Source organism: Mobula hypostoma, chromosome 13, assembly GCF_963921235.1.
Source record: "Mobula hypostoma chromosome 13, sMobHyp1.1, whole genome shotgun sequence".
Classification (NCBI taxonomy): Eukaryota; Metazoa; Chordata; class Chondrichthyes; order Myliobatiformes; family Myliobatidae; genus Mobula; species Mobula hypostoma.
Genome location: NC_086109.1, coordinates 38,207,660 through 38,235,633, shown reverse-complemented (window position 1 = coordinate 38,235,633; position 27,974 = coordinate 38,207,660). Strand labels below are relative to the sequence as shown.

The window sequence follows — 27,974 nt, the reverse complement described above, 5'->3', positions numbered from 1 at the left end:
ATTTAAATGTAGTTATAATTTATGAAGAATGCATCACCATATTTACTAATGCAAACAGTGACAGGAAATCTTCTAATATCATATATTCAGTCCTTTCTGGTTCCCTTGCTTTCTTCCCTAATCATTGCATCATTGATCAGTCCTCCATGTGGAGAGGTACAAGAAACAGTTGTTACGTACCCCATAACTGGGTTGCCAAACCAGCAGAAATGGATCACTCAGTTGGAGTCTGGATTACGAGAACTAAGAAAGTTTTATTAAAGAAACAAGCAACACAGTAATCGAAAGGATAATAAATGCAACAGTTCAGCAATGATAACCACACGTGCACAGAATTAAGATAACAGCATCAATCAAGCTCTATCATTGTCTAGGGGTAAATGACCAATTTCAAAGTGACACAAAGTTCAGTCCAATTTAGTTCAGTTTGCAGTAATCGTTGCCATGGCGATGGACAACGTGGGGGGAGAGAGAGAAGGAACAGGAACAACCGATCATTCAGAAACGGCTTCCACTCACAGACCGGCGATATTGCTCATAAGCAGCTTTCCGGGCGGGTCCTTTGTGATGTCACCTGAGGTCACTGACTGTGACCCCTCCTCCAGATGCAGTCGATCCTCTGCAGTGAACCCGGCACCCAAGCGAGGGTGGACACATACCGGGTTCCCGCTGATCGTACCTTTCCACCCTGTGCGCTTAAGGCTGATCCCCCGATCAGCCGTAAAAGTGCTTCCCACCGACTTGTGAGAGGCGCACCGTTTCCAGGGTCTCGTTACCTCGAGTGTCGTGTGTGTCGCCTTAGCGAGCCTGTCCCTTTTTATCCCCCTGCTGGGGTATCGCCTGTCCATCACTTCAAACAGTTCAGGGTTCAAAGGGGGAGCCGCTCTAGACAGCTCTCTCTCCCGTCCCTTCATTACACATCTCCAGATCGCCTGTCCATCACTTCAAACAGTTCAGGGTTCAAAGGGGGAGCCGCTCTTGACAATACCCAGACTGATGGCTCCTTCATTAACACCTCCAAATGCTGCTTCATTGTGTGCCTTATCTCTCCCTCCCCTGAGGACAGGTGGCAGACCACTGCTGATGCCACTGGTGCAAGCCCAGGCCAGCAAACATCTTAATTTATGTGTATTCTCGTCACACAGTCAATTGGAATCTGTTTTTCTGAGAAAGGTATCTGCTGTGTTTCACTGGTAGCAGCACATTTCTCACAATAGAACTTCAGGCAAAATATTATTGTACCAGGTATGCCCAGTCTCAAAGGACACATTTCAAAGCAAAGTTATCAACAAAGTATGTACCGTATATGGTATCGTACCTTGAGATATGTTTTCTTGCAGGCATTTAGAGAAAAAGGGAATACAACACAATTTACAAAATATACTATATAAACACACAAAGGCTGACAAGCTGCAAAAGAAGACAAACTGTGCAATTCAAAAAATAATAACATTGAGAGCACGAGCCTTAAAGAATTTTTGAAAGGAAGTTTGTAGGTTGCAGAAGCAGTTCAGAGCAGTGGCAACTAAAGTTATTCGTACCGGTTCAGGAGCCTGATGTCTATAGGGTCGTAACTGTTCCTGAACCTTGTGGAATGGAACCTTGAGACTTTGTACCTCCTTGCCAATAGTTTTAGTGAGAAAAGTGCATGACCTGGATGGCAGGGTCATCAATGATGGATGCTTCTTTCTTGTGGCAGCACTCCATGTAAACGTTTAGCTAACACCGAGACAATGGTAGCTCAAACACATATGCTGAATTTATTGATATGATCCCCTCATTATCTGTCCACTACTGAGTCAGAATGCACTGGTTTGAAGTTCTGCTTTCCACAATAAGCACAAGAATAGAAGAACTCATGTGGGTACAGCCATTATTTGTCCATCAAGAAACATCATCAAAACAGATAAATTGCTCGTGGTCCAAGTATGCAAGTTGGCAGGTGGGTTTCACGTATTCCAGCAATGCTTCACATAACACTCAGGGGCAAGCAAAAGCTGTAAATGGTAGTATACTAGTGCAAGATTTTCCTTCCATTAATATATTTTATAGGGACATTCCAGGCAAAACGTGGACACACATATACTGTACTCTGCGAGCTTTTGCTGCATGGTGCCTTCTCTATTCTGCTTTCCATATTCTTTCCAATTGCCTTTATTTTGTCATCTATTTATTTCAATGTTGAGTGAGTGGACTTCAATGGTCACATGCTAATACACTCATGGCTCTGATACCCCTTATTATAAAATTGTTTTTCTAATTTGTCGAATAGTCGGACATTTTACGTTTATTTCACATGGTGATTTTTTTTTAAAGTACGGAGGTAATAATTCCAGTAAACTGTTAATCAGTCTCACTCATCCTCCTATCCTCAACCAGAGTTTTCCTTGTCATATCCCAGCACAGAACTCACACCAAAACTTATTCGCCTATTACCTCTGTATTGCCGACCTACATTGGCATCCAATCATCAGTTTGAAAGGTTTCAAGTTTGCTTAGAGTCCTTCTGTGGACTTCTGCCTCTCCATTTCACTAAACCTACAACTCTTTCAGAACTTTGCTTTCCTCTAAGTCTGACCTCTTTGGTATACCCAATTTTATTTGCTTTGCCAGTTTTAGCTGGAGCTTCAATTGTCTAACTATAAGCTCAATAATTTGCTACCTAATTCTCTCTTTGATACTGTGTACATACATCTATTGATGCTTCCGGACACATCTTCAGTGATGTTCCTGGAATCATCGGGTGCTTTGGGTCCTTCAACATCTTACAACCTCCTCCAGGTGACCCAGCCGGGGCTGATCAGACCTCAGCTTGTGTCCAGATGGCTAGCTACTTATGACTCCATGGCTCCCCTCTTTTGAGCCACAGCCATCTTGAGGCCCTTTCTGCCACATCGGTGGTACTGCGGATGGCTCTCCTCTTCCTCTCTCCCTCGATGCCCAAAATGCTGAAGGCTCTAACTAAAGAATGGGCTACAAATCCCCTACAACCAACCTCCACTGGGAGACACCTCGCTCTCCATCCAGCCTGCTGACAGTTGCTGACCAGTCCTGCGTACTTGGAGAGCTTCCTTTCAAAGGCCTCTTCCAAGCTACCTTCCCATGGGACTGTCATACTGCCCTGACCTAATTCTTAAGTTCCAGCATATCTTCCATTTTTATTTCAAATTTTGGGCATCTGCAGTCATTATTATTTACTTTCTGCTCCTTATTTGGCATAATGCCAAATTTTATTGGTGAACACCCTGTTTTGTACATTGGCAGGGTTTATTTTATCAATAACTACAAATAAGTATGTACAGAGCTTATGGAAAATCTAGCGCTGGTTGAATAAATGGTGCACTTAGATTTGTGAGTAGATTTTTTGATGTTAGTGAGGTAAATAGTTGCAACCGAAACAATGGAACTATTCTATAGTTCATGTGTGAAAGTCAAAGGTCACTATGCATCTGGAGCAATATTTGTCTTTGCTGAAAAAGCTCAAGGCCCAGTGCTCACAGCAAAGGCAGGTGAAATGTTTTTTTTATATAAGAAATCAGTACCACCCACGCTTGGAAATGGTCAATTCTAGCAGCCGCCCACGTAGAGATGTAACTGTTTCAGAAACTAGAATAACATGTATATCGGGAATAAGGCTAAGCAATACGGGAAGCTACTGATTGGCATCTAGTTGTTAAAAGAGGCAAGTTTAAAAAGTGTGTTGGTCCAGAGAGCAAAGGGCTAAATGAGTAATTTTAAATTAAATGCAGGAAGGTAGATTAAAAAGATCAAGAGAAAGCTTGTGAAGGAGGTTACCAGCAAGCACTTTGATTAAATGCGTTTGGTCCAATTTAATTTTTATATACAGTATATTCAGTAAAATAATATTATTTATTTATGTCTGCAAGGTATTTGGCTTAGATCATATTAACACATACTCTAAGATCAGGACCATTTTAGGAAATAAATTCAATTAAGAGAAAGTACTTTGAAAGAATTTTTTTTTAAGATAAGGAAAAGTAAACTGAGATAATCTGTAGTTTGGTGTAAACCAAATTACCCAACTTGTTTTAATGGGAATGAAAGCAAATTTAGATATAAATTGGGAATATACTGATGTTCCTTTGGAAGCCCTAATTAAGTAAATTACTAAGGTTTAATAGTATTTAAGACAATCAAGATTGAATTTCGGGGTTACACAATGAAATGTAAATTAATTTGCAATTTTGATAATTATAATAGTCAATAAAATGTTAAACCTAAATATCTCAAGAGGTGATATGTTTTATTAATTGTGCTTTCTGAATAATCATGAATATTTGTAGATTTAATTGTAATTTATAACAAAAAAGGAATGAATAATATACATTGATGATTAAAATACAGTCTGCTCCAATTAAATATTTCTTTATATTTAGGCTATCATTGTAATTACAGTCAGTTATGAGTAGATCTTCTCGGAATGAAAAGCACACTTATCATATCCTATTTATGTCAGTGCCTCTCATCACAATGATAATGAACAACATGATTAGGCACGTTCTCAGAATTTTGATTCTCAAGTGAATAACATTCAATATAATGCAAAGGGAACACCTGTTGCTTCTATAATATAACAAATTGTCACAGATACATTTTTAAAATTCCTAAGATGTTCAACAGAATCTTGAATATTTTTTTAAAACATGTTTCTGATTGAGGCTTCAATAATAAACTTGAAATTGAACTTGAAACATGGTAACTTTCAGGTAATGATGGCAATTCCAACATAATTGATATTTGTGAAAGGAAATAAAGTGGACATTTTAAAAAAAACAGTAAGAAAGGTAATTGAAATCTTGAAGATTTTTTGAGAAGAAAATTGAGGAGAATGCTTGAGAGTTTTAGGTATCAGTAAATAAAATGCATGCTATGAAGATTTATTAGGTAGAGTAAGGGGTGAAGAAAGATACTTAAGAGCTTACATTCATCTTTGGAGAATATAAGTTTCCTTTCCATACATGTAATTACCTGATTTTCAATTCACAAATTGCTGCAGTGCGATTTGATCTCATAGTTTTGAACTAATGATCCTGGTGCAGAATTACAGAAAAATTAAACATTTGGGCAATACAAAAGGAGGCCATTTGGCTGATTGTAGGTATTCCAGTCTAATCTTATCTTCAAGGACCATGTCTGTAGCCTTGGTCATGACCACATACAAGTCCATTTTAATATGATGAACATTTCTGCTTCTACCATATATTCAGGCAATGCGATCCTGCCTCCCATCATTCCCTTTGGTGAAAATGTTTTCCATATCTTCCCTCCAGTGCTTCTATCTATTACTTCAAAATAATGCCCAGTTGATGTTAGACTCCTTTGTTTTGAGAAATCCTTCCTATTTACTCTGTCTCACTCTCTCATAGTCTTACACACTTCAGTTAAATCTCCTCACAGCTTCTATTCTTTGGCTAACAGAATTGGTAAACATTGCATGGTTCATCTCTTTTTATCCTGTAATAATACACGTTATATGCTGGAGAATAAATAGCAATCATTAAATAAATATATTGCATCTGAAAGAGATTTGTCAAGGTGGTCTTGCTATAACTGGTATCAGTCCAAGCCATACAAAACTTAATATTACCCTACTCTGAAATAGAGTAATCTTCAAGAATATAACCATCAAAAATGCCAAAAAGGAAAATCAAATTCAATCTCGAGCTTTCTCAAATATCTGATTTTTCTTTTCAGTTTAACAGAAGGAGGAGAGAGAGCAGTGCGCCACACGTGCGCAGCCCTCCGGTGAAAAATGATATCGTATCCATTAAATAGGGGCCGTGGACAATTCTGATTTGATGGAGGTAGATGTGAAAGCACAGAGGAACATATGGAGAAATTTCGGAAACGCCAGTTCGCTGCTGTTGTTACTGCGCGGTTGGGAATCTTCCGGAGGGAAGGCCTCAAAATCCCCGGCTTTGCCTGCTGTTGGAGACCGAGATTGAAGTCGAATCATTTGGACAGAGATGGCGCTCAGTACTCGGTGTTGGAGTGCTGATCAGTGGCTCGAAGTTTTCAGATGACTCAGAGTCGGGAATGTGGTTGGGCATGGCAGGGAGAGTTTTTCTTCCTTCTCCCGTCTGCGTGAGATGTGGGACATTTGAGAGACTTTGAACTTTTTACTGTGCTCATGGACTTCTTCATCAAGTTATGGTATTGTTACACTGTTGTAACTATATGTTATAATTATGTGGTTTTGTTAGTTTTTTCAGTCTTGGTCTGTCCTGTGTTTTGTGATATCACACCGGAGGAAATATTGTATCATTTCTTAATGCATGCATCACTAAATGACAATAAAAGAGGACTGCGTGTCTTCATAACCTATAATCTATCTATAATTTCTTTCCTTCATTAAGTACGTTATGTTAAATTTACTGCTTATTTACTAAACACGTAACTACATAGTGAAGCAATCAGTACAGCCACTGATACCCAGAGCTCCAGTGATCTGGATTCAATCCTGATCTCTGCTGCTGTCTATGTGGCGTCTCTATATCTTTCCACAAGTTTCCTCTGTGGATTCTGGTTTCCTCCGACATCCCAAACACAGGCATATTGTTTGGATAATTCAGCAATTTAAATTAACACACTGAAAATGCTGGAGGAACTCAGCAGGCCCAGCAGCATCTATGGAAATGAGCGAATAAGTAGTCGATGTTTTGGGCCTAGGGCCTTCTTCAGGGCTGAAAAAGAAGGGCAAAGGTGCCAGAATAAAATGGTGGGAGGTGGTGGCGGGGAAGGAAGATAACTAGAATGTAATCAGTGCAGCCAGGTGGGGCGGAAAGATAAAGGATTGCAGAAGAAAGAATCTGATAGGAAAGTGGACTATAGGATAAAGGGAAAGAGGAGGGGCACTGGGGGAGCTGATAGGCAGGTGAGAAAAGGTAAGATAGATAGATAGATACTTTATTGATCCCAAAGGAAGTTACAGTGGCACAGTAGCATTACAAGTGCACAGATATAAATATCAGAAGAGAAGCAGAAAGAATAAAAAAATTAAGTTACCACAAACAGTATAACAGGAGGGATCATCACTTTCCGGCTATATAGGTTGACTTATAATAGAATGTGATGGCCGAGAGTAATAATGACCTCATATAGTGCTCTTTGGAACAGCACAGTTCTCTTACTCTATTACTAAAAGTGCTCCTCTGCTTAGCCAAGGTGGCAAGCAGAGGGTGAGAAACATTGTCTAGAATTGTCAAGATTTTCCATGGGGTCCTTTGTTCTAATATAGTATCAAATGTGTCCAGTTTGACTCCTATAACAGAGCTAGCCTTTCTAATCAGTTTGTTGAGCCTGTTGGCATCATGTGTGTTGATGCCATTTCCCCAGCACCCCACCGGATAGACAATTGTACTGGCGACAACAGATCGGTAGAACATGTGAAGGAGAAGCCTGCATACTCCAAAGGACCTCAGTCTCCTCAGAAAGTAAGGGTGACTCTAGTCCTACTTGTACACAGCCTCTTGTATTGGTGCTCCACTCAAGGTTGTCATCTATGTGCACCCCCAGGTACTTGTAGGTCCTCACAACATCCGCATCCTCACCATCAAAAGTAACAGGGACCAATGCAGGCTTGGTCTTCCTAAGGTCCATCACTGTCCCCTTTGTCTTATTAATGTTGAACTGTAGATGGTTCAGCTTGCACCATTTGTTAAAGTCCCTCTATTCATCCTCTCATCCTCCCTTTACACACCCAACTATTGCTGAGTCATTAGGTAATTTCTGCAGGTGACATGACTCAGTGTTGTAACTAAAATCCAAGGTTTACAAGCCTCTATTGGGCCCCAGTGCTGCTTACAGCTGTGCCTGACACACAGCTCTGAAGCCTGGCAGAAGACCAGAGTGGGAAATAGAAGAAGAGGGGAGGGGGAGGGAAATTCCTTTTTACCAGAAAGGGAAATCGATATTTAAAGTGCCTCTTCAGGTTAGTTTACTGTCACATACACCAGCAGCAGTGAAATCAAGCACGTGAATGAGTGGTAGAAGCTCAGGAGATCTGAGAGGAATCTGGGGAGAATAACAATGGGAATAGGATAGATAAGTGTCAATTAATGCTGGATGGTTTCAGTTGGCTGAAGTGCCTTTTCCTGTGTACCAACTCATTCCAAGTTTTTTGAGAGTTTGCCTACTATCGTCTAACTCTTCCACAGACAAATAATCACAGCAACCGTTTTTGAATCAAGAGACCTTCTGACAATTGCAACTGCAAACAAATGCCGTAGACACCAAAATTAATGTTCAGCCCTGATCAGGTCTATTTTGTAGGAGCTCACTGATGATCACTCTTCATAGAATTGCACATTGGCTAATGTGTTATTCTATAATGTCACATGAATGGCTATACTGTTATAAAAATGTCTGTATCCTTACATTACAGCAACAATGAGCATGTGGCCAAGTGGTTAAGGCATTGGACTAGCGACCTGAAGGTCGTGAGTTTGAGCCCCAGCCAAGGCAATGTGTTGTGTCCTTAAGCAAGGCACTTAACCACACATTCCTCTGCGACAACACTGTATGGTGCCAAGCTGTATGGGTCCTAATGCCCTTCCCTTGGACAATATTGGTGTTGTGGAGAGGGGAGACTTGCAGCCATGGGCAACTGCTGGTTTTTCATACAACCTTGCCCAGGCCTGCGCCCTGGAGAGTGAAGACTTTCCAGGCACAGATCCATGGTCTCATCTCACAAGACTAACAGATGCCTTTACTTTACTTTACAGCAACTTCTCTTAAGTAGTGACTTGAAGCTTTTCTGTTTGACTGGTTAAGGATTGTGTTTGGTGAAATGTTATATTGTTATTTAATAGTTATTGAAGGCTTATATTTGTAAAAATAATACTTCAATTTGCATGTGATGGTAACAGTATTTCGAAGAGCTTTACCCAAGTATCAGCTTTGCAATTGCTAACTGTTAGAACCTTCAATAAAACTGAAACAAGGACCGGAAAGGAAAGAAAGCAATGATTATATACCACAACTTGTCAGGTGTTTGTTTCTTTTCTAATATATCGAGTCACCTTTTTAATTTGTTTTTCTTATTTCAAAATATACTTTATTCAAAAATAAAATTATATACAATAAACCATTCAATAACTCTCCTTCCTTTACATACGTTTCCATTATGGTCTGTACATATCCATACTTTTGGCCACCCACGTGGCACTCCATTGGTTCACCTTACCACATCATTGTTGAGGGGTATACTCCCACTTTGTTACCTCACTTAATTTAGTTGTGTGCATGAATTTTGCTGCTCATGCATGCTTCTAGCACCAAAGTAATGTTTTAGAAGTGAATCTCTCCCTATTTAAACTTAGTGCTGTTCTTGAGTTTCTTCTTGGTTTGATATTCTGAGAGATTACAAGAAGGCAAACTTACTAAGTCACTGAATGATTGAACTAAATAGAGTTGTTAGAGTGTAAATACAATCTGAATTAATATTGGTTATCCAAAATGAAAGGGTAATTTGCAAAGTTTGATTAGGTCCAAAATGTAGAATTTAGAAATAGACATTTAAACGAGGCTGTAGTGGAAGCAGGAAGCCTTATGACAGAGTCATATAGAGACATTTCAAAAGCTAAAATTACACTTGTTGGAACATAGAAAATGAAAGGAAATTTCATTGAGTTGTTCAAAATTGTTCATTGTTTTAATACAGTAAATAAAGATAAACTGTTCTGTCGGCAGGAGGATTGGAGGCAAATTTATGATTGGCAATGTAACCAGAGAAAAGACGCAGAATTACATTTTATACCCCCGTTGTTGTGATTTCAATTTCACTGAAAGGATGGTGGAGGCAAATTGCTTGGCAGTTATCCAAAAGGAAACAGACATACACTTGAAAATGAAACCATTAACAGTTTATGTGCTAGAGTGGGGTTGAACACACTGGGTATTTCCTTCATCATGTAATAAACTAAATTGCCTATTCCCTGCCTTATAATTGGATACAAAGTTACCGATTGCCTGTGCTACATGTCTAAGCAAAAGTTTATCACTTCCATAAGGAAGCGTAGGAAATTGCTTTCTTCAAGGAATTCAGCGATTAAGATGCCACCTAAAAGCAGATCGGCTACCACCCACTGAATTCAACTTGCCTCAGCTACAAACATTTTACTTCTTCCTGTGCTTAACCTGACCTATTCCTGGGGATGTAAGTGACCCAAAATTATTTGGTTAAAAAGAGAAATAGCCTACAATTGCTTGAATGGAAGTGTAGAGATTCTTTCTGGATAAAACATTGGGAAATCAATCTATAAATTATGACAGCATTGCCAGATTTATCAATTGCATTTCTCATGTACAGAAGAAAGAGACGTAGTGCTGAACTGGGGGTTTTGTTATTACTGTCATATGTCATGAAACTTGTTTTGTGGCACTAGTACAGTACAAAACAGAAAAAATGCTTACAGTAAATAAAAAAACATTATAAGTCGTGCTAAGAAAGAGCAAAATTGTGCGATAGTGTTTATAGATTTACAGACTGTTCAGCAGTATGACGGTGAAGAAGAAGAAGGTGTTCCTTAAACACTGAATGCATGTCTTCAGGTTCCTGTTCCTCTTCCCTGATGAGAAATGGACATGTCCTGGGTGGGGGTGGGGGTCTTTAATAATGAACACCCCCTTCCTGAGGCATCACCTTTTGAAGATATATATATGATGATGTGTAGGCTAGTGCCCATGATGGGGCTTAACCAAGCAAAAGAAATGGATAGATGCAAGAAAATGGGAAATTATTCAGTAAAAGGGATGAAGAAAATGAAGTGCATGATGAAAGCAGGGAGCTTTGTAGAAGATCCTGTAAAGAATTCTCTGGATTCAGCAAGGAAATTACTGCTTCTCTTTGCATTGTCAAAAGTAACTGTAGGCTGCTGTCAGAGTACAATTGGGTGGAGTGGACAAGAAGCTAAGGTAAGATAAGTGAAATACGGAAAGATTTGAAAGCTCTTAATGTCATCTTACTGTGAAATGAGGAACCAATGTTTCCTAACTAGAGAGATGCCTATTGGGAATTTTGTATGGATCAAAAGAGTGATTTCAGCATTTGAAATGGTGGGGGAGAATTTTTGAAGAAAGAATTGAAACAGAATGTACTGGCATTAATCAGCTGGAGAGACAACATATGTGGAGAAACAGGAAAAAACCATTTCAGGTCAATAACCTTCAACTAGATCTGAGAAAAGTTGGAGATAAAACAGTTTAAGTTGCAGAGAGAAAGGAAGGAAATACACAGAGGATATTCTGTAACTGGATGGAGGCTAGGTAGGACTGAAGAGCAAAGGTGGCAGCTGATAAGATGCTGTCAGAGGTTCTAAGTATTTCCGGCATTTATTACATTTTCATCATCTGCAGTCTTTTACTTTTAAGCTAACTTCTGGATGATTAATATATAGATTAGGTTCTAATTTGTGGAGGAAATCGACACAGAGGAAGTGGTTAAAAAAAAAGAAACTGTGGGGAGGGGAGAAGCCTTCAGATAAATGAGCATTACATCAAAGTCCAGCACCTCCATACTTTGTGTGAAGCAATGATGTTGAGACAAAAAGATTGTAGGTGCCAGTGATGTCAATGAAAAGCTTTGATTTTACTTGACTTTAGGAAAGTTGGAGTCATTCTCACTTTAATTTTAACAAGGCAGTGATGGAGTCTAGAAACAACCTTAGCGTTGTTGTTGGAGGTCATCGGATAGAGTTCTGCATTATTATTGTGCCCTAGACTCTGCTTTAGAATTATAATGTTGAGCAGTAGTGTAGAATGATGAAAGAGCAAGGGCCAGGAATTCAGAATAAAATCATATTCTTGCAACTCTGAAGTCTTCCCTTAATAAATTGCCAGAAACAAAGCTGAAAGATTTATGTCACATTGCTTCCAAATTGTATTGAGAATTCGGAACACTGAGGATTGTTTTACTATTGTTAAGCACCAGAAATGTATTTCTGAAACTAATTGAGGTACTTCAAATAAAATAAACTGAAGTTAATTTAAATCTACCTATATATTATGTATAATTATATAGTACCATGCAAAAGTCTCAGACATGTATTTATAGTTGGAGTGCCTAATACTTTTACACAGTACTGTAGTAATTTGTAATATTGCACAGTATTGCTGCTGCTGCAGAAAAAAAAACAAATTTCATGACATATGTGGTGATGATAAACCTGATTCTGATATGGGTTTCTATTGTGGACTGAGAGTGGGAAGAGGGCAGGGAGAGGGGAATCATGATTGGAGAAAGGGGAGAGGGAAGGGAGCGGAAACACCAGCGAGACATTCTGTAATGATCAATAAACCAATTGTTTGGAATCAAATGGCCTTGTCTGGTGTCTCAGAGCTGTGTGTGTCTGCACTCAAGCCTCACCCCATCTCCGGCACTCCTTCCCTTCCACCTGTCCCAAAACTTCTCCCGCAGTGCTGCACCCTTGCCATTCCCAATATCCTTTGCTCCCGCCAGAGCTTCAAACTCGCTATCCATTCCACATTGACAAATGCAGTACTGTGCAAAGGTTTAGCCTATATATGTGTGCCTAAGACTTTTGCACAGTACTGTGTATATCATTATATATATTATATTTTAATATATTTATTCAAATATAGAGTATGGTATACCCAAGACAGGTGGGTTAAGTTAAATATGTATATTTTAGATAAACATGAGCAATTAAAATGTTTATTGCCAAAACCTAGTGAATCTGTAATCTTTTAATTAGCTAAAACACTGGATAGATGTCATGATTTTTTTTAATAAGTGGAGATGCTGGAAATCTGCATTCAAGAAAAACAGATGCTCTCTGTAGATTGTGTAGCAAGAAGGGAGAGAAATGGTTTGTGTTTCAGAATGAACACAGTTCATCAGAACTGGGAAAGAGAAAACAATTCAAAGCTGCAGAGAGGGTGGGGTCTGAACAGAGGGAGTTTTTTCTGATAGGGAGAGGCCATAGTTGGTGACGAAGTTTTCTGTTTGATCAGTTAACAAGCTCAGTTAGAGAGAATAGTGGCAGGGAAATATAAAGGCTGTAAAATGCAATCTTTGAGGGTGTGTCTGTTGTCAATACTGTGTGAATGGGAAGAGAAAAATAAAGTCATTGTTACACATGGATGCCTAGAGTTGAAATGGCCAGATACAGAGAGAACAATCTGAGCTTGGGAACGCCTGATCTACATCTTGGGCTCAGTTTTTCTCTCTCCACTTGCATGCCATAACTTCTTGGCCAATGTCCTGCAGGTTTGCAATTCACACATTTTACATTTATCGATTTGTGTTCTCTCTCTGTGCATGGCCACATTGACCCATCTAACTTATTGCCACAGAAATCCTGACCTCACCTTATCGGAGACAGTCACTTTATTTAACTCTCCCCAAATTTTCTTCAATTAAAAACAACTTGTTTTCACTTTTTTTCTAATTTTGCCAAGGCGTCTTTGGCCTGAGATGTAAACTTTGTTTTTCTTATCATAGATGCTGTTGACCAGCTGAGTGTTTGCAGCATTTCCTGTTTTTATACAGCCTTCATGGCTGAGGTTTTCACTTGTCATAAAGACAGAAAAAAGTAAAGTTAGTATTTCATGTCAATGACTTTTCCATAGTTTTAATGGATATCATTGATCTAAAATGTTAATTTTGTTCAAGTCAAGTCAAGTCACTTCTTATTGTCCTTTCGACCATAACTGCTGGTACAGTACACAGTAAAAATGAGACAACGTTTTTCAGGACCATGGTGCTACATGAACAATACAAAAACTACACTGAACTATGTAAAACAACACAAAAATACACTAGACTACAGACCTACCCAGGGCTGCATAAAGTGTACAAAACAGTGCAGGTATTACAATAAATAATAAACAAGACAAGATGCACAGTAGAGGACAGTAAGTTGGTATCAGTCCAGGCTCTGGGTATTGAGGAATCTGATGACTTTGGGGAAGAAACTGTTACATAGTCTGGTCGTGAGAGCCTGAATACTTCGGGGCCTTTTGCCAGATGGCAGGAAGGAGATGTTGCACTGATGCTGCTGAATTATTCCAGCTTTCTCTGTTTTAATAGCAAGATATTTCCTCCATCATTTCCCATCCCATTTTTTGGTTTGATTATTTTTCAGGATGGGTCTGATTACAAATAGCTCTCTTCTTTGAAACTCTGTCCTAGAAACTAAGGAAGTTAAATGTTGTCTTAATGTATTGGTCTTTAAAGGGACAATTGAAAATGAGGAAACGAGAGGTAGGGATTAGAAGAATATTATTTGACACTTACAAGCTCATGTGATCTGACTGAAGCAAACACAAGAAGTAGAGGATGAAGAAAATGCTGGAAGAAATACATACCATATGGAAGTACCCTCTACAAGTTTCTTGCTATTTTATTGCCTTCTATCAAACCTTAATCCCAAATATGTATTGCTTTCTCAATCTTCTGGGTGCATTTAATTAATTTTACACTGTGCTAACAATTAAATTATGTAATCATTGTGTTAAGAACCAATTGAGAGTGACACTCCCAGATCATCCCGTCAACCTATTAAAATAAAATGATAACTATTGATATTATCACTGAACCAAACAGTTTTATTAACCACAAAGGCACTCTACAAGACAGTAGATGATTGTAGACTCAGCCAGTAGCATCATAAGCCCAAGCCTCCTCACCATCAGGGATAACTTCTAAAGGCAGTGACTCAAGAAGGTAGCATCCATCATAAGGAGCCTCACTATCCAGGACATGCCCTCTTCACATGACTAGCATAAGGAAAGAGGTACAGGAGCCTCAAAACATCCAGGCAGTGCCATAGAAACAAATTCTTCCCCTCTGCCATTAGATTTCTGAGCAGTCCATGAATCTAAGAACAAATTGCTGTTCCTCTTTTGTGTGATTTCTTTCTTTCTCTCTTTATTGTATCTTGTAGGAATCTGTTATGCCTGCAGTGTCCTTCTAGTACAAAACAACAAATTTAGTAAACCCGATTCTGATTCTGAATTAAGTCAACAAATATCTGATGGACTTGATGGGATTTCTGGGATCTGAGAAGGACCCCATCATATTTTCTTTGGCTTTCGCCAGAGTTCATCAGTACAAAGGTTTCTAAGCAACACTGATGTTGGGTAGATGTTGGAAAGCAAGGAAAGTTTTTACCATCAACTGCAGGCAAGTCAAATTCTAATCTTTCCTGATATCTGCATACATGTGTTTCTGGCATCTATTAGTAGCAGATACCTGGCTAATTTTCCTCCTGTGACAGTTTATGAGTGGATGGCATCCTCTAGTTGAACAGAAAATGGAAATCAGATATGGATTACAAGATCTGGATAGATACAGGGCAAAACCTCTGATTCTACAGGGATCAACAGAAATGTAATTAGAATCAAGTTGAAAATATTCTTGTATGAATTTTGTCTGAGAATTATCATCTGAATTCATACTCCAACAACAGTGATGTTTTATAGTGATTCCTTTGACTAACCGGTCCTTCCATTCTTACCTCTCCTGAAGACAGCTTTGTCTCTTTGATTTGAATGATGATGAGGAAGTTGACGATTGGTTCATGATCTCTTCTGCAACTTGGCCTTGACAGTTTACAGTAGTTAACGGAATGGAAGTTAGCTCAGATTGTACCATACTGTGCACACTGTCTATACTTCAGAATGAGGCATGCATGGGCTGAAATTACCCACAGACTCCACAATGTTCTGACTGAATTTGATGTAGTATCTCTCTTACATGGTAATTCATCTGTAAATTATAGAAAAAATGGTATATTGATTGTAATAAAAATGATTGCACATTCCCTGTACATTTCAAGGTACAGTATACTAGTAGTTCAATCTATAGATTATTGAAATTAAATTAAAACTTTGAAGATAGAGTGGAATTCGGTTAATTGGGCCATCAGTTAGTTAGGGCAGTTACTTATTTAGGATATCTCTTAAAGAACAAAAGCTAATCAAGTAAAGAGCCAGTATTTTCTTTGTTTATTTGGGACAATATGCCACTTAATTGGGACAGGAGGCTTTCGCCTAACAGTTTCTACTAGTGTCAGTTGTGTGTACTTGTTAGGCACTACACTGCTTAGAGTGAACAGTTTTTAAATAGAGTCAATTGCATGTGTTTGTGTTCAAAAAGTAGTGATTTTTGTCACTGATAGTTGGAAAGAAATAAGCACTAGGACAATTTAGAACTATTTTGCTCACTGTGGTTTTAAGCAGGAGAGGAGATGCTGGAAACAGCCAGGAGTGAAAATGAAACCATTTCACTACTTCAACAAGTGAGAATCTATGAAGAATTTGAAGGTACCGACAATCATCTTGACTGTGTTACATTAAAAATAAAGATTTGGAGGATGCAATTGTCAAAGCATTGTATGAAGTCAGTGCATTACTTACACTGGGTGTCTGCTCTGATTTTGTTAAATTGCAATCAATCAAAAGAACACAGTAGTGTACATTGATTGAATTCCTCCTGCAGTAATTGTTAGGACTAATACACAGTTTTAGAGTACTGCAGTAGTACTAGTAATGTTCTAATTTGTTCTATGTTTTATTTAAGTACATGATTTGTTACTCAGTTAAATGTTGTTTGTCTTTTTATGACTTTTTAATTATTTTGGCTTAATTAATTGCAGTAGCCACTTAATTGGGCCAAAATGTATTGGTCCCAATGTGCCCAATTAACCAGAATCCACTGTATATGTATTTTTAGACACAAAATTTATTATAGACATTATAACAAATGACTTCTGAAAAGCATAAGTTGATCAAACAAATTTAGAGAGTATTTGGTATAAACTGTATCATATTTACTGTCATTCTCTGATCAGACTAACACGCAGACTAAAGTTCCAGCAGCAATAAAAAAGGCAAGCCAATTTGCATGTGTTAGAACTGAGTCCTGTAAATCCTTCAGGTAAGGTTCCGATATTAATGTTTAGATTCCACAGGATTTTGGTATTTTTATGAATCAAATTCAATAGACAATATTCGTGTAATTTATTTAGTCATTTTCTTAAATGTCACAGAGAAATTTTTTAAAATAAATTCTAACTGTATAGTTAGCATGGTTTCCTTGTGGGAAAATCTGTTGGAATTATTTGAAGAAATAACAAGCGGGATAGACAAAGGAGTATCGGTTGATGTTGTGTACTCGGATTTCTGGAGGGCCTTTGACAAGGTACCACACATGAGGCTCCTTAGCAAATAGCCTCATGTGTGGCACCTTGTCAAAGGCCCTGGTATTACAGGAGCGATTCTGGCATGGATAAAGCAGTGTCTAACTGGCTATAGGCAAGGAGTGAGAATAAAATAAGCTTTTTCTCATTGGCTGCTGGTGACTAGTGGTTTTCTACAGGGGTCTGTGTTAGGACTGATTCTTTTTACATTACATGTTAATAATTTGGATGTTGGAATTGATGTCTTTGTTGCAAAGTTTGCAGACGATACGAAGATAGATGGAGGGGCAGGTAGTTTTTAAGAAATAGGGAGGCTACAGAAGGACACAGATTATGAGAACGGGCAAAGAAGTGGCAGATGGAATACAGTGTCGGGAAGTGTATGGTCATGTACTTTGGTAGAAAAAATGAAAGGTTGACTATTTTCTAAATGGAGAGAAAATACAAAAATCTAAGGTGTCAAAGGATTTGGGAGTCCTTGTGCAAGATTCCCTAAAGATTAATTTGTAGGTTCACTCTGTGGAGAGGAAGGCAATTGCAATGTTAGCATTCATTTCAAAAGGACTAGAATATAAAAGCAAGGATGTAATGTTGAGACTTTATAAAGCACTGGTGATGAGGTGTCACTTGGAATATTGTGAATGGTTTTGGGTCGCTAATGTTAGAAAGAATGTGCTGAAATTGGAGAGGCTCCAAATGAGATTCATGAAAATGATTCTAGGATTATACAGCTTGTCATATGAAGAGCGTTTCATGGCTCTGGGCCTGTATTCACTGGAATTCAGAAGTTGAGTGGTGACCTCATTGAAAGCTATTGAATGGAGAAAGGCCTTGATAGAGTAGATGTGGAAAGAATATTTCCTGTGGTGGCAGTGTTTAAGACCAGATGACACAGTCTAAAAATACAGTGGTGTCCTTTAGAAAGGAGATGAGGAGGAATTTCTTTAGCCAGTGGGTGGTGAATCTGTGGAATTCTTTGCCACGTCTAGCTGTGATGGCCAAGAGTTTAGGTATATTTAAGGCAGAGGTTGATAGATTCGTGATTGGCCAGGACATGAAGGGATACAGGGTGGGGGTGGGGAGGTAAACGATTGGTGCTAAGAGGAAAAATGCATCAGCCATGACTCGATGGGCCAAATGGCCTAATTCTATTCCTATATCTAATTGTTTCATAGTTAGATTTATATTTGCCTTTGTTTTACTAATTGTCATTTTGATCTTCAATTTTCTTTCACTAGTAATTGTACCAGAATGGGTAATTAGAATTGAACTCTTTACTTTTGTTTAATAGCATATATATTGATCTAAAGTCTGGCATAGCTAGATTGTCTAAAAAGGATAGAGTTAATTTGAAACTTAGATGAGTCGAGGTGGAACTCAGAGTTACAGTTTTACTTAGTGATACTGTTGAAAGTAATACGTTGTCCATATCCTTTATATAATCTGAAAATGAATAAAATGTTGCACAGCAGCATGTTGAGTAGAGGTTTATTTCTTCATTCACTTTCACTTGATATGACTGTGTGACTGATATCTATTGCCTCACACAAACTGAGTGGCTTACTAGCCAAGAAAAGAGCTAGTCAGCAATGTTGGTTTTTGTTCGAACTCTCATGCAGATATAATTCCATTCCTAACTGACAACAGCTAGCCAGATTGAATTTTGGTTATTGGTAACTGAGTCGTGATGAAGGGTTTCAACCTGACACTTTGACTGTTTATTCCCCTCCGTAGATGCTGCCTGACTTGCTGAATTTCTCCTGCATTTTGTGTGCATCGCATTGGTAGATTGTTTATTCTTATCACGTGCTGAGACACCCAGAAAAGCTTTTGGTTGCAAGCCTATCTGCAGTCTAATAATCTTTGTATTAGCTTTTTTTAAATTATGCATTTATTTCATCAATTGATTTTACATTACACGCCTGAGGATACAGCCGGGGCCCATGGAATTTGGACTCTTATTTCTGGAGCATTTAATCATTGCGAATGGGTCAACAAATGGTTCTCCAGATCACTAGTACAGTAACATAATCACTTCGCTACAAAACTGCTCAAAGAAAAGCCTCATTAAAATGAAAGAACAAAATCTTTCAGTTTTGCAGGTATGCTATTTATAGTAAATCAGTTAGTTTCTCAAGCAGTAAAATGCCAGAGCAAGATTAAGCGTATGCTCTTCATTTCAAAGTGGTGATTTCTTCTTCCTCTGAGTCTATTTTTTTTTCTATCTTTGAACTTTCTTGAAGATAGTAACACTTTTGTAGGTGACACAGAAATGTGCCAATAAAACGGATCCCTTATAGCTCCAGTGATCCTAAAACATCCAATGTTGCCTGAGTGAAGTTTGCACATTGTTTCTGTGACTGTGTGGGTTTCTTCTAGCATTGCAAAGAGATTAGATTGGTAGTTTAATTCACCACCTTAAATAGTATCTAGTGTGGTGCTGAATAGCCTGGAGGGGAGTTGTAGGTATCAAGGGAGAATCAAATGGGAATAGAATAGGATCAGTGCAGATGCATGCTTTGATTTCAGTTTAGACTTAATGGGTAAAAGTCTTTTTCCAGACTATCTATCATTATGAATTTATGGTTCTGAAAAACAGTACAGGACAAATTTAATTAAAATTTAGAAAATTGGTTCAACAAATGTAAATTAGGATGGATTTTTTAAATGAAGGATATTTGTCAAATTTGATTTGATGACAGTTACACTGAGAGTTGATCAGAATAGTGAAGCTGATGTTGACTTTACGAACTTTCAAATGTACTCAAAGCACCATTCAATGTTAGCAAAATTAAATTAAAGAGATAGTGGCAACCTTCATGGAAAAATTATTAGGGAGAATAAGATAAAAATTTGAGATTAGCAGTTATTTTTCAGGTTTAAAGAAACTATAGAGTACTCTTGCTAAAAGGTGAGTCTTACTGTTTGGCCACTTGTCACCTCTGTCAATCCAATCACCATGGCTTCAGTAGACAGGACATAATTTCAAAACTTACAACAAGATTGGGAATTCAGAAACTTTCGGAAGACAGAGCAGGGCATTGCAATATGAATGCGTTGCAGAAGAAACTTAATGCAGAGAAAAATGAAGTGATTAATTTTGAACAGAAATTGAATAGATAGAATTAATAAAGTTCATGTTTGAAGGACACACAGGAACAGAGAAAGAAGCTAGCTCAAAAACACAAAAGTATCGGTACTAATTGTATTACTGCACAGATCTTCAGTTCCATTGATTTTAGATAAGTGGAATTAAATTTCAGAATTTGAGGTGTCTATTAAGTGTATGCTACCCTATCCCCTATTTATCATATTCTGTTTAGACCATAAGACCATAAGACAAAGGAGCAGAAGTTGGCCGTTCAGCCCATCGAGTCTACTCCGCCATTTTATCATGAGCTAATCCATTCTCCCATCTAGTCCCACTCCCCCGCCTTCTCGCCATAACATTTGATGCCCTGGCTACTCAGATACCTATTAATCTCTGCCTTAAATACACCCAATGACTTGGCCTCCACTGCCACCCGTGGCAACAAATTCCATAGATTCACCACCCTCTGGCTAAAAAAAATTTCTTCGCATTTCTGTTCTGAATGGGCGCCCTTCAATCCTTAAATCATGCCCTCTTGTACTAGACTCCCCCACCATAGGAAACAACTTTGCCACATCCACTATGTCCATGCCTTTCAACATTCGAAATGTTTCTATGAGGTCTCCCCTCATTCTTCTAAACTCCAGGGAATACAGTCCAAGAGCGGACAAATGTTCCTCATATGTTAACCCTCTCATTCCCGGAATCATTCTAGTGAATCTTCTCTGTACTCTCTCCAACGTCAGCACATCCTTTCTTAAATAAGGAGACCAAAACTGCCCACAGTACTCCAAGTGAGGTCTCACCAGTGCCTTATAGAGCCTCAACATCACATCCCTGCTCCTATACTCTATTCCTCTACAAATGAATGCCAACATTGCATTCGCCTTCTTCACCACCGACTCAAAGGGAAATGAAATATCTACTCATTTAGTGTTTGAAATCACAGAATTGTTGTGGCCTATTTGGCCCATGTAGTTTGAGAGAACAATCTAATTAGTTTGATTCCTCGCCCTTTTCCTGACTTACTTCCTACTAATTCAATTTTGAAGCGTGAAAGTGAATCTGCTTCCAACACCCATCCAAGATTACATTCCAAACTGATGTTAAACAATCCCATGGGGATTTCTGATATGAATTAAATGTCTAACTCAGGCACTTATAAAGAAAATGAGCATAACCGAGAAAGAACATTGGAATCAAAATTCATTCAGACACTTGCCCCAAAGTATCACATCAATACAACAGCTGCTCTACCCTATATAATAGTATTTTTTCCTCAATGATAAAATTAAAGAGGTGTTACAGTCAGAAGGCCTATCTTGTCTGTGCTGGTTTATAATTTATATTCAGAATCTGCTATATTTATGTTAATTATATAGTATATAGTTATATAATTATAATTATAATTATAATTATATAGTTCTGTATAAAAAGTTCTTTGTAATTCAATCATTGTTGACAGTGTATTACTCAGAATATATTATTTGGGTAGGAATGTCACATGAGTAGGTTAGGCTGTGTTTACTATGAGTGGCTAGTGGCTAATCCATTATTGTTTTAGAGCCATGTCTTAGCTGAATATCCCTCCCCACACTTCACTGAAGGCTGGCAAAGTTGTGTCCATCACAAGTATGATAAAAGATATCACAAAAGTGTTCTAACTTTGAAACAAACTGAAGTAAAAAAAACCTTCATTGCTTGTAATAAGAACATGAACAAAAAAAAGGTCAGTGTTGTGAAAAGGAGATTCATGTTCAAGTTTCCACAATCCCAACTCTTCCATTATTACACCTTGGGGCAACATAAAATCCCAATGGATTACTCTAAAACTTTACCATTCTTGTTCATTTTAATGTTATATTTTATTGACTATATCCTCTAGTTGCTTCATTTGAAGCATCTGAAAGCATTTAGTGAGAGTTTTCTCTGTGTTCAGCTGCACCTACTCAAATATTTTCTCAATCCGCATTTTACTTCAGTTGAGGATCGACTAATCTACTTTACCATTATATAGAATCTGATAAATCAGGTGGGAAAAAAAGTGAGCAGTGATAACTCAGGCACTGGGAAGGCGTGGCTGAGAGAATCTTATCTCAAATGGGATTTGAATTTAAGATGTCAGAATCCTGGATTGCTGTCACATTTGCTTAAAAGTAACAGAAATATGTTTTCATTCTCCTGTACACATGGTATGGTTTGAGAATATCTCGAATTTGTACATAATCAAATGGCTGCAGTAGAAAAAAAATCAACTGATATTCAAGAGTTTATCAGCAGAAAGCTCAGTTTACAATTACAAAGTCCTGAGATTTGCAATGGGAGAGCCATTGATCAGGTAATCATATCTTAATAACAATTAGACTATTTATAAAGACTATAGTTCGTTTTTTTTTGCCACGTGAGTTCTTACTTCAATTAGAAGTAGTGGTTAATAGGAGTGTTATATAGTCTACATTTTAAATATAGACTTCAGTTGAAATAAGGTAAAGTTAAACAGAAGGAGCACTCCATCCATGTACCCTGCTTTCACTAGGCTGTGTTATGTACGTTCATAATTTATTAAAGCAAATAATTGGTTCTATCATTTTGGCTCATTCATTGTTTTAATCTTCACCATTTATGAATCTAATAACTGCTAACTCAATACTCTATAATGTCATTTTAATTATTTGAATGAATATACCTTTCAGTGACATTGCAGAATTATGCACAATTATTTTAAGTCATCCTGCTTACCTGATGTATTTTGGCATTTTCCTAACAATATCTCAAAACAGACTGTGGCATCAGCTGAAAAACATCCATCTTTATTACTTTACTTGAATCGAACAGTAACAGAAATATCTCAAGTACTTACTTACCAGCAACAGAAGTACGTTTAAAATGCAAGCAGAACAGTACTACACCACTACTGCATCAGCTGACTCAAACTGTATGCAAGAAGTTTGTTTCTTAAAGTGCAGAGTGCACAGTAGAATGAAAGAGAAAAAGGGCAGGAACAGGCATGTATGTTAAGTAGTTTCACAATGCCGTCAACATATTTCAAACTCCAAAGCTAACAGGAGGAGCCAATTTGGACTTTGAAAACCAGTTCAACTGCAATTTATCAAGTTTAAACCCATTCAAGGCAAAGTGAATTTCTTGTACTTTGTGTCTCCTGTTTGTTGTTTCACTTAGTACTCACCTAAAACAAAAGCTGAAGTATCAACAGAAGCTCTGTGTTTCTTTCTCTCGCTCTCTAACTCTGTGTTGTAATCCTTGCCTATAATGTACAAGGCTGCATTTCCCTGAATGCTCAGGAAGCTGCTTATCAGCAGAGGTTCTTCTTGCTGCTTCCTCCCACACCACCTACACATAGGCCTACGCAATTTCATCATCTACTTCAGCTGCAAGCTAAAAAGGTGAAATAAAAGGTTGTACTAAAAGCACATAGCGGCATAATGAGAATTGTTGACACATCTTAATAACTCTTTTATAAGACATTGTAAAATTTTGAATGCCTGTGTTAACCTGTGCCAAAATGCATTAACTTTAAATAGTTATTGCACAGTTAAAACATGAACAGCACACACATTTTGTCAAACCATAGTTTCAAGCTGTCTGATTCAGTGAAATTTAAGATCTTCCTCTTGTGGTTTTGAAGTGTTGTTTGGACAAATATATTAACATTTTGAGAATATTCTTGGAACTTGTGATATAGCTAGTGTATAATGCACATATATTTTAAAAAAAGACTCAATAACAGTTCAAATTACTCCTTTTTGTGTTTTAGAGGGAAAACATTGGAATCCTGGAGTTCATGTTTCCAACAAATCAGTAAGTACTCAAATGAGTACTTAGTGTTGCTGAGAATGAGGAAGTGAGCTTTACATGGCAATTTGCAAGTACTTTTCCTTCTTATAAATAAAGATAACCTAAATAACTTGCTGCTTCTTTTGAGAGTGTAGGATCCTCTCCTTCCAGTTCATAGATGTAATGGAAGCATTTTACCACACTGTTAACAGTTGGAATCAGAATACTTGTTGAAAAGTTTTTGTTTTGTTACTGTCAGTAAACACGTTTGAACTGCACAGGAACAATCATCCTGGGATCTGAGGCTTCATTGGCTGTCAGAATGTAATTGTCATCATTTAACCTGATACGGCAGAACTGTAATGTGTAGGAATTTGTGATGTAAGCTCAGTAAATACTGCATCACTGAAGAGTTTGCTAAGTAACTGAGTACGAGGGCTTATGGCTTTCCCCCCTTTTTTAAACACTAACTGAAATACTTGACTGTTTCTAAGTGCTTTGACACTGCTGCTGTCTGATTCACATCAGGGTAAGTAAGATTCAGTACAAAGCTGGGCCCAACAGTTCAGCTATTTGTAAAATAATGCTCAGGAGGGGAAGGGATCAGAAAGGCGAAGTAAAAACGAGATAGAATAAAAACATAATCAGCCATCCTACATCAACCTCTCTGTTCTGATCAATCATAAGATAATGAAAGCGTTTGTATTCCCAACAAATACCTGAGAGGAAATAATAAGCAAAAATGTATTTCAAATTAAAGTGTTATCCTGGGTCATTATCATTTAAACTTGCCCAATAGAATCAAAGAACTTCTAACTGCATTTTGTATAATATCAAATAATATAATATTAATTAACAGTTATTTGATATTACACAAAATGCAATTAGAATTTCCCTGGTAAGTGAATATCCATCACCAACTAAGATCAAGAACAGAAGTCTGAAGCCTTGATATTGAAGTTCATCAATATGCCCATGTACTATTCAGCTTTACAAAAACATTTCCAGGACTATTTATTATTGACAGTTTATTAGGCCGGAAAAATTTTAAATAATGTCTTGCATATGTTATTTGCTAAGTAACCTCAGTATAAATATCAGAAGCATTGGGAATTGTTAGGAATGGCAAGGAGAATAGCAGAAAGATTCAGTGACAGAAAGAAGAACTAGAATTCATACTTCAACCTTCAGATTCTGTGACGGACGACTCGTTTGACTGCAACTCGTTGGTATGTCCTGGTTCATACGACTTGCGCCAGTGTCTGGAAATCCTTTGTAGTTTGTAAATCTTTTTAAATTCAGTAATCTTTAATAATTCAGAAATCTGTTGTGAGTGCTAAATGTGTGTTAAGAAATATTTGTCTAAATTTACATGTGTATCACTAAAAATAAAATAAACGGTGCTTAAACTACTTTGTTAGCTGGAAGTAACTCTGCCAGTGGGTATTGGCAGCTAATTCCTGCTGCAGAGACTAGACAGGCAAGTAAGCTAGTCCTTAAAGAGTAGACGGATACTGTTTAACCTCCCAATAGTGAGGGTAGCCAGAGATATCTAAATTGGAAAGGGCTTAAAATCATATTTTGAGTTTAGGACTTTGCATACCATCACAAGTTGAAAAACAATCATCAGCTGCTAGCAAAATTGATCTCCTGTGCAATTACTTATGCTAACTCAGAAATCATGATGGGAATTTATGAGCGAGCGAAGCAAAATTTGCTTGAATGACTCAAATTTCCTGGAAACTATTTGAAATTATAACTTATATAACAGACAGGTACATTTAATGTATGGCACATGCAAATATATTAACTTTAGAATTAATGCTTGTATCAAATCAAATTGTATATTGCATTTACCATTATCCTTTCGAATATGAAACCTTAGCTTGCATTATTTTCTTGCTGCACTGTGGAATCATTGTTTTCGCATGCTTCTTCAACGAGGAAAAGGTTCAATTACTGCACCAGAAAATACAGATATAGTGGTGATATATCTCAAAGTTTAAAGTTCAGAGTAAATTTATTATCAAGGTATAGGTACATATATGTCATGCTATAAAACCCCGATATTCATTTTCTTGTGGGCGTTCACAGTAAATAGAATCAATGAAAGACTGCACCCAGCAAGACAGACAAGAACAAATGTGCAAGAGACAATAAACTGTGCAAATACAGAAAGAGAATGATGATAATAATAATAAGTAATCTGTAAGTATCGAAAGCATGAGACGAAGAGTCATTGAAAGAGCTATCACGTGGTACAGCTGAATATTTTGAATACTAAGATGAGTCTGGGGGCCTAGTTGGGGTTAGGGGTGAAGGTGGATGAATCATGCCACAGATTCCCATGACCCTGGTGATTAAATGTGGTGCTTGGTGAGAATACATCAGCATTCCAGTCTCTTACAGAATGAGCAGTGCGTTGGCTTGTTATGTCACAGTCAGGCCAAACCAATTTCTTCAAGACTGGTGGTGACATTAAAGATCTGTTCCCATCCATTTTTTGCCAAAGACATTGGAAGCAATCCCTGAATGTGATATAATGTCATTTGGCGCATTTTCCTCTATTGACACTTGAACAGAACTGAATCTAGCCAGTAATGTTTGAGCTGTTTGGCTTAAAAAATTTACAAATATTCTAATAAGTTCTAGTATGTATATATTCTTTTTATTTTAAATCTGTTCGCTTTCTATTTTGATTTCATTTTGAGAAAATTAATCTCATGCTGTCTGCTAGATGGAGTTCTAAACCTATCCAATGCTGGGGAAATAATCTCACAGAAAACACAATAAAAAAAGAAATTCAAAAGGTCATGGTAAAATTATTTGGAGGGCTATGTAGGATGGAAGGGTTAGGTTGACCTTAGAGAAGGTTAAAAGATTGGCACAACCTCATGGGCTGAAGGTCTGTAATATGCTGTAGTGTTCTATGTTCTCTTTTCTATGTCCTAAAATGCAAAACTCAGCTAAATAATTGTATTGAGGACTGTACTGATCTCACGAGTAACTGGATCATAATTGACAAACGTGGATGTCAAATCTCACCTTTTCTGTACTAGAACATACCTATTAGCAAGGCAACCAATGATTAGTAATTTGGATCTTGGTTATCTGTTTAATGTAATTCATTAATATTCTGAACATTACCAGAATATTAATTCAATGAGGATTCAGGAATAAGATGCCACTTTTTTCTGTCTTTCCGAGCATTTGTTGAGCAGATTATTACTAACTCCTGCTACAGTGCCTCGGTATCTCTTGAATGGAATATCTTTCCAAGTAATAACATTTCCAGTAAGCAACACAAAGATCCTAACACAAGAGACTGTAGATGCTAAAATCTGGGGCAAAACAATACAAACTGCTGGAAGAAATCAATGGGTCAGGCAGCATCTGTGGAGTCAGAGAGGTAGTTGACATTTCAGGGTGGCATCAAGGTGCAGGATCTCAACATGAAATGTTGACCAACCCACTGCAGAGTTCCTCCAGCAGATTGCTTTCTGTTCCAAAATGTAATCCCTTTATCAGAGGTTTGATCAGTCAATTGTTTAAGATTGTGATTATTATTGATATTAGTCTACTGAATCATTTATTTCCCTAGACTGTAAGCCTAGAGCACGTGGCATTCTCAGGTAGTCTCCTATCCAAGTACTACCAGGCCTGGTACTGGTATTGGATATTTATATGGAACACAAGAATGCTTGCTGTAACAGAAATAAGAATATTTAAATCAGTGCTAAATATAGATCAATGTGTTTGAGAATAATGTTAGAGTTCACTCACATCTATGTTTTCATCACAAGTAATAGAGACAGGATTTTAGGTAATGGAAATTTAATTCCTGTGACCATTGAGTTTAGAAAAGTGTGGTAAGAGTATAGGTGCAATAGAAACCTGACATGACG

General features: G+C 37.6%; 1 protein-coding gene across 3 annotated transcripts in view; it reads right to left on the bottom strand.

Annotated features, from left to right (window-relative positions):
• LOC134355543 (receptor-type tyrosine-protein phosphatase R-like) overlaps nt 1–23,593 on the bottom strand; it is a 77,569-nt gene extending 53,976 nt beyond the window's left edge. For 2 of the 3 annotated variants that reach the window (XM_063065557.1, XM_063065555.1), the window contains exons 1-2: nt 23,139–23,278; nt 15,501–15,751 (exon numbers count right to left, since the gene is read on the bottom strand). In XM_063065557.1, coding sequence (XP_062921627.1) covers nt 15,501–15,637 — 137 coding nt within the window. In that variant the 5' untranslated portion in view covers nt 15,638–15,751; nt 23,139–23,278. Of the gene's footprint in view, nt 1–15,500; nt 15,752–23,138; nt 23,279–23,461 lie in introns of those variants that run through there. The other variant, XM_063065556.1, reaches the window with a different exon arrangement.
• Nucleotides 23,594–27,974: the final 4,381 nt, after the last annotated feature.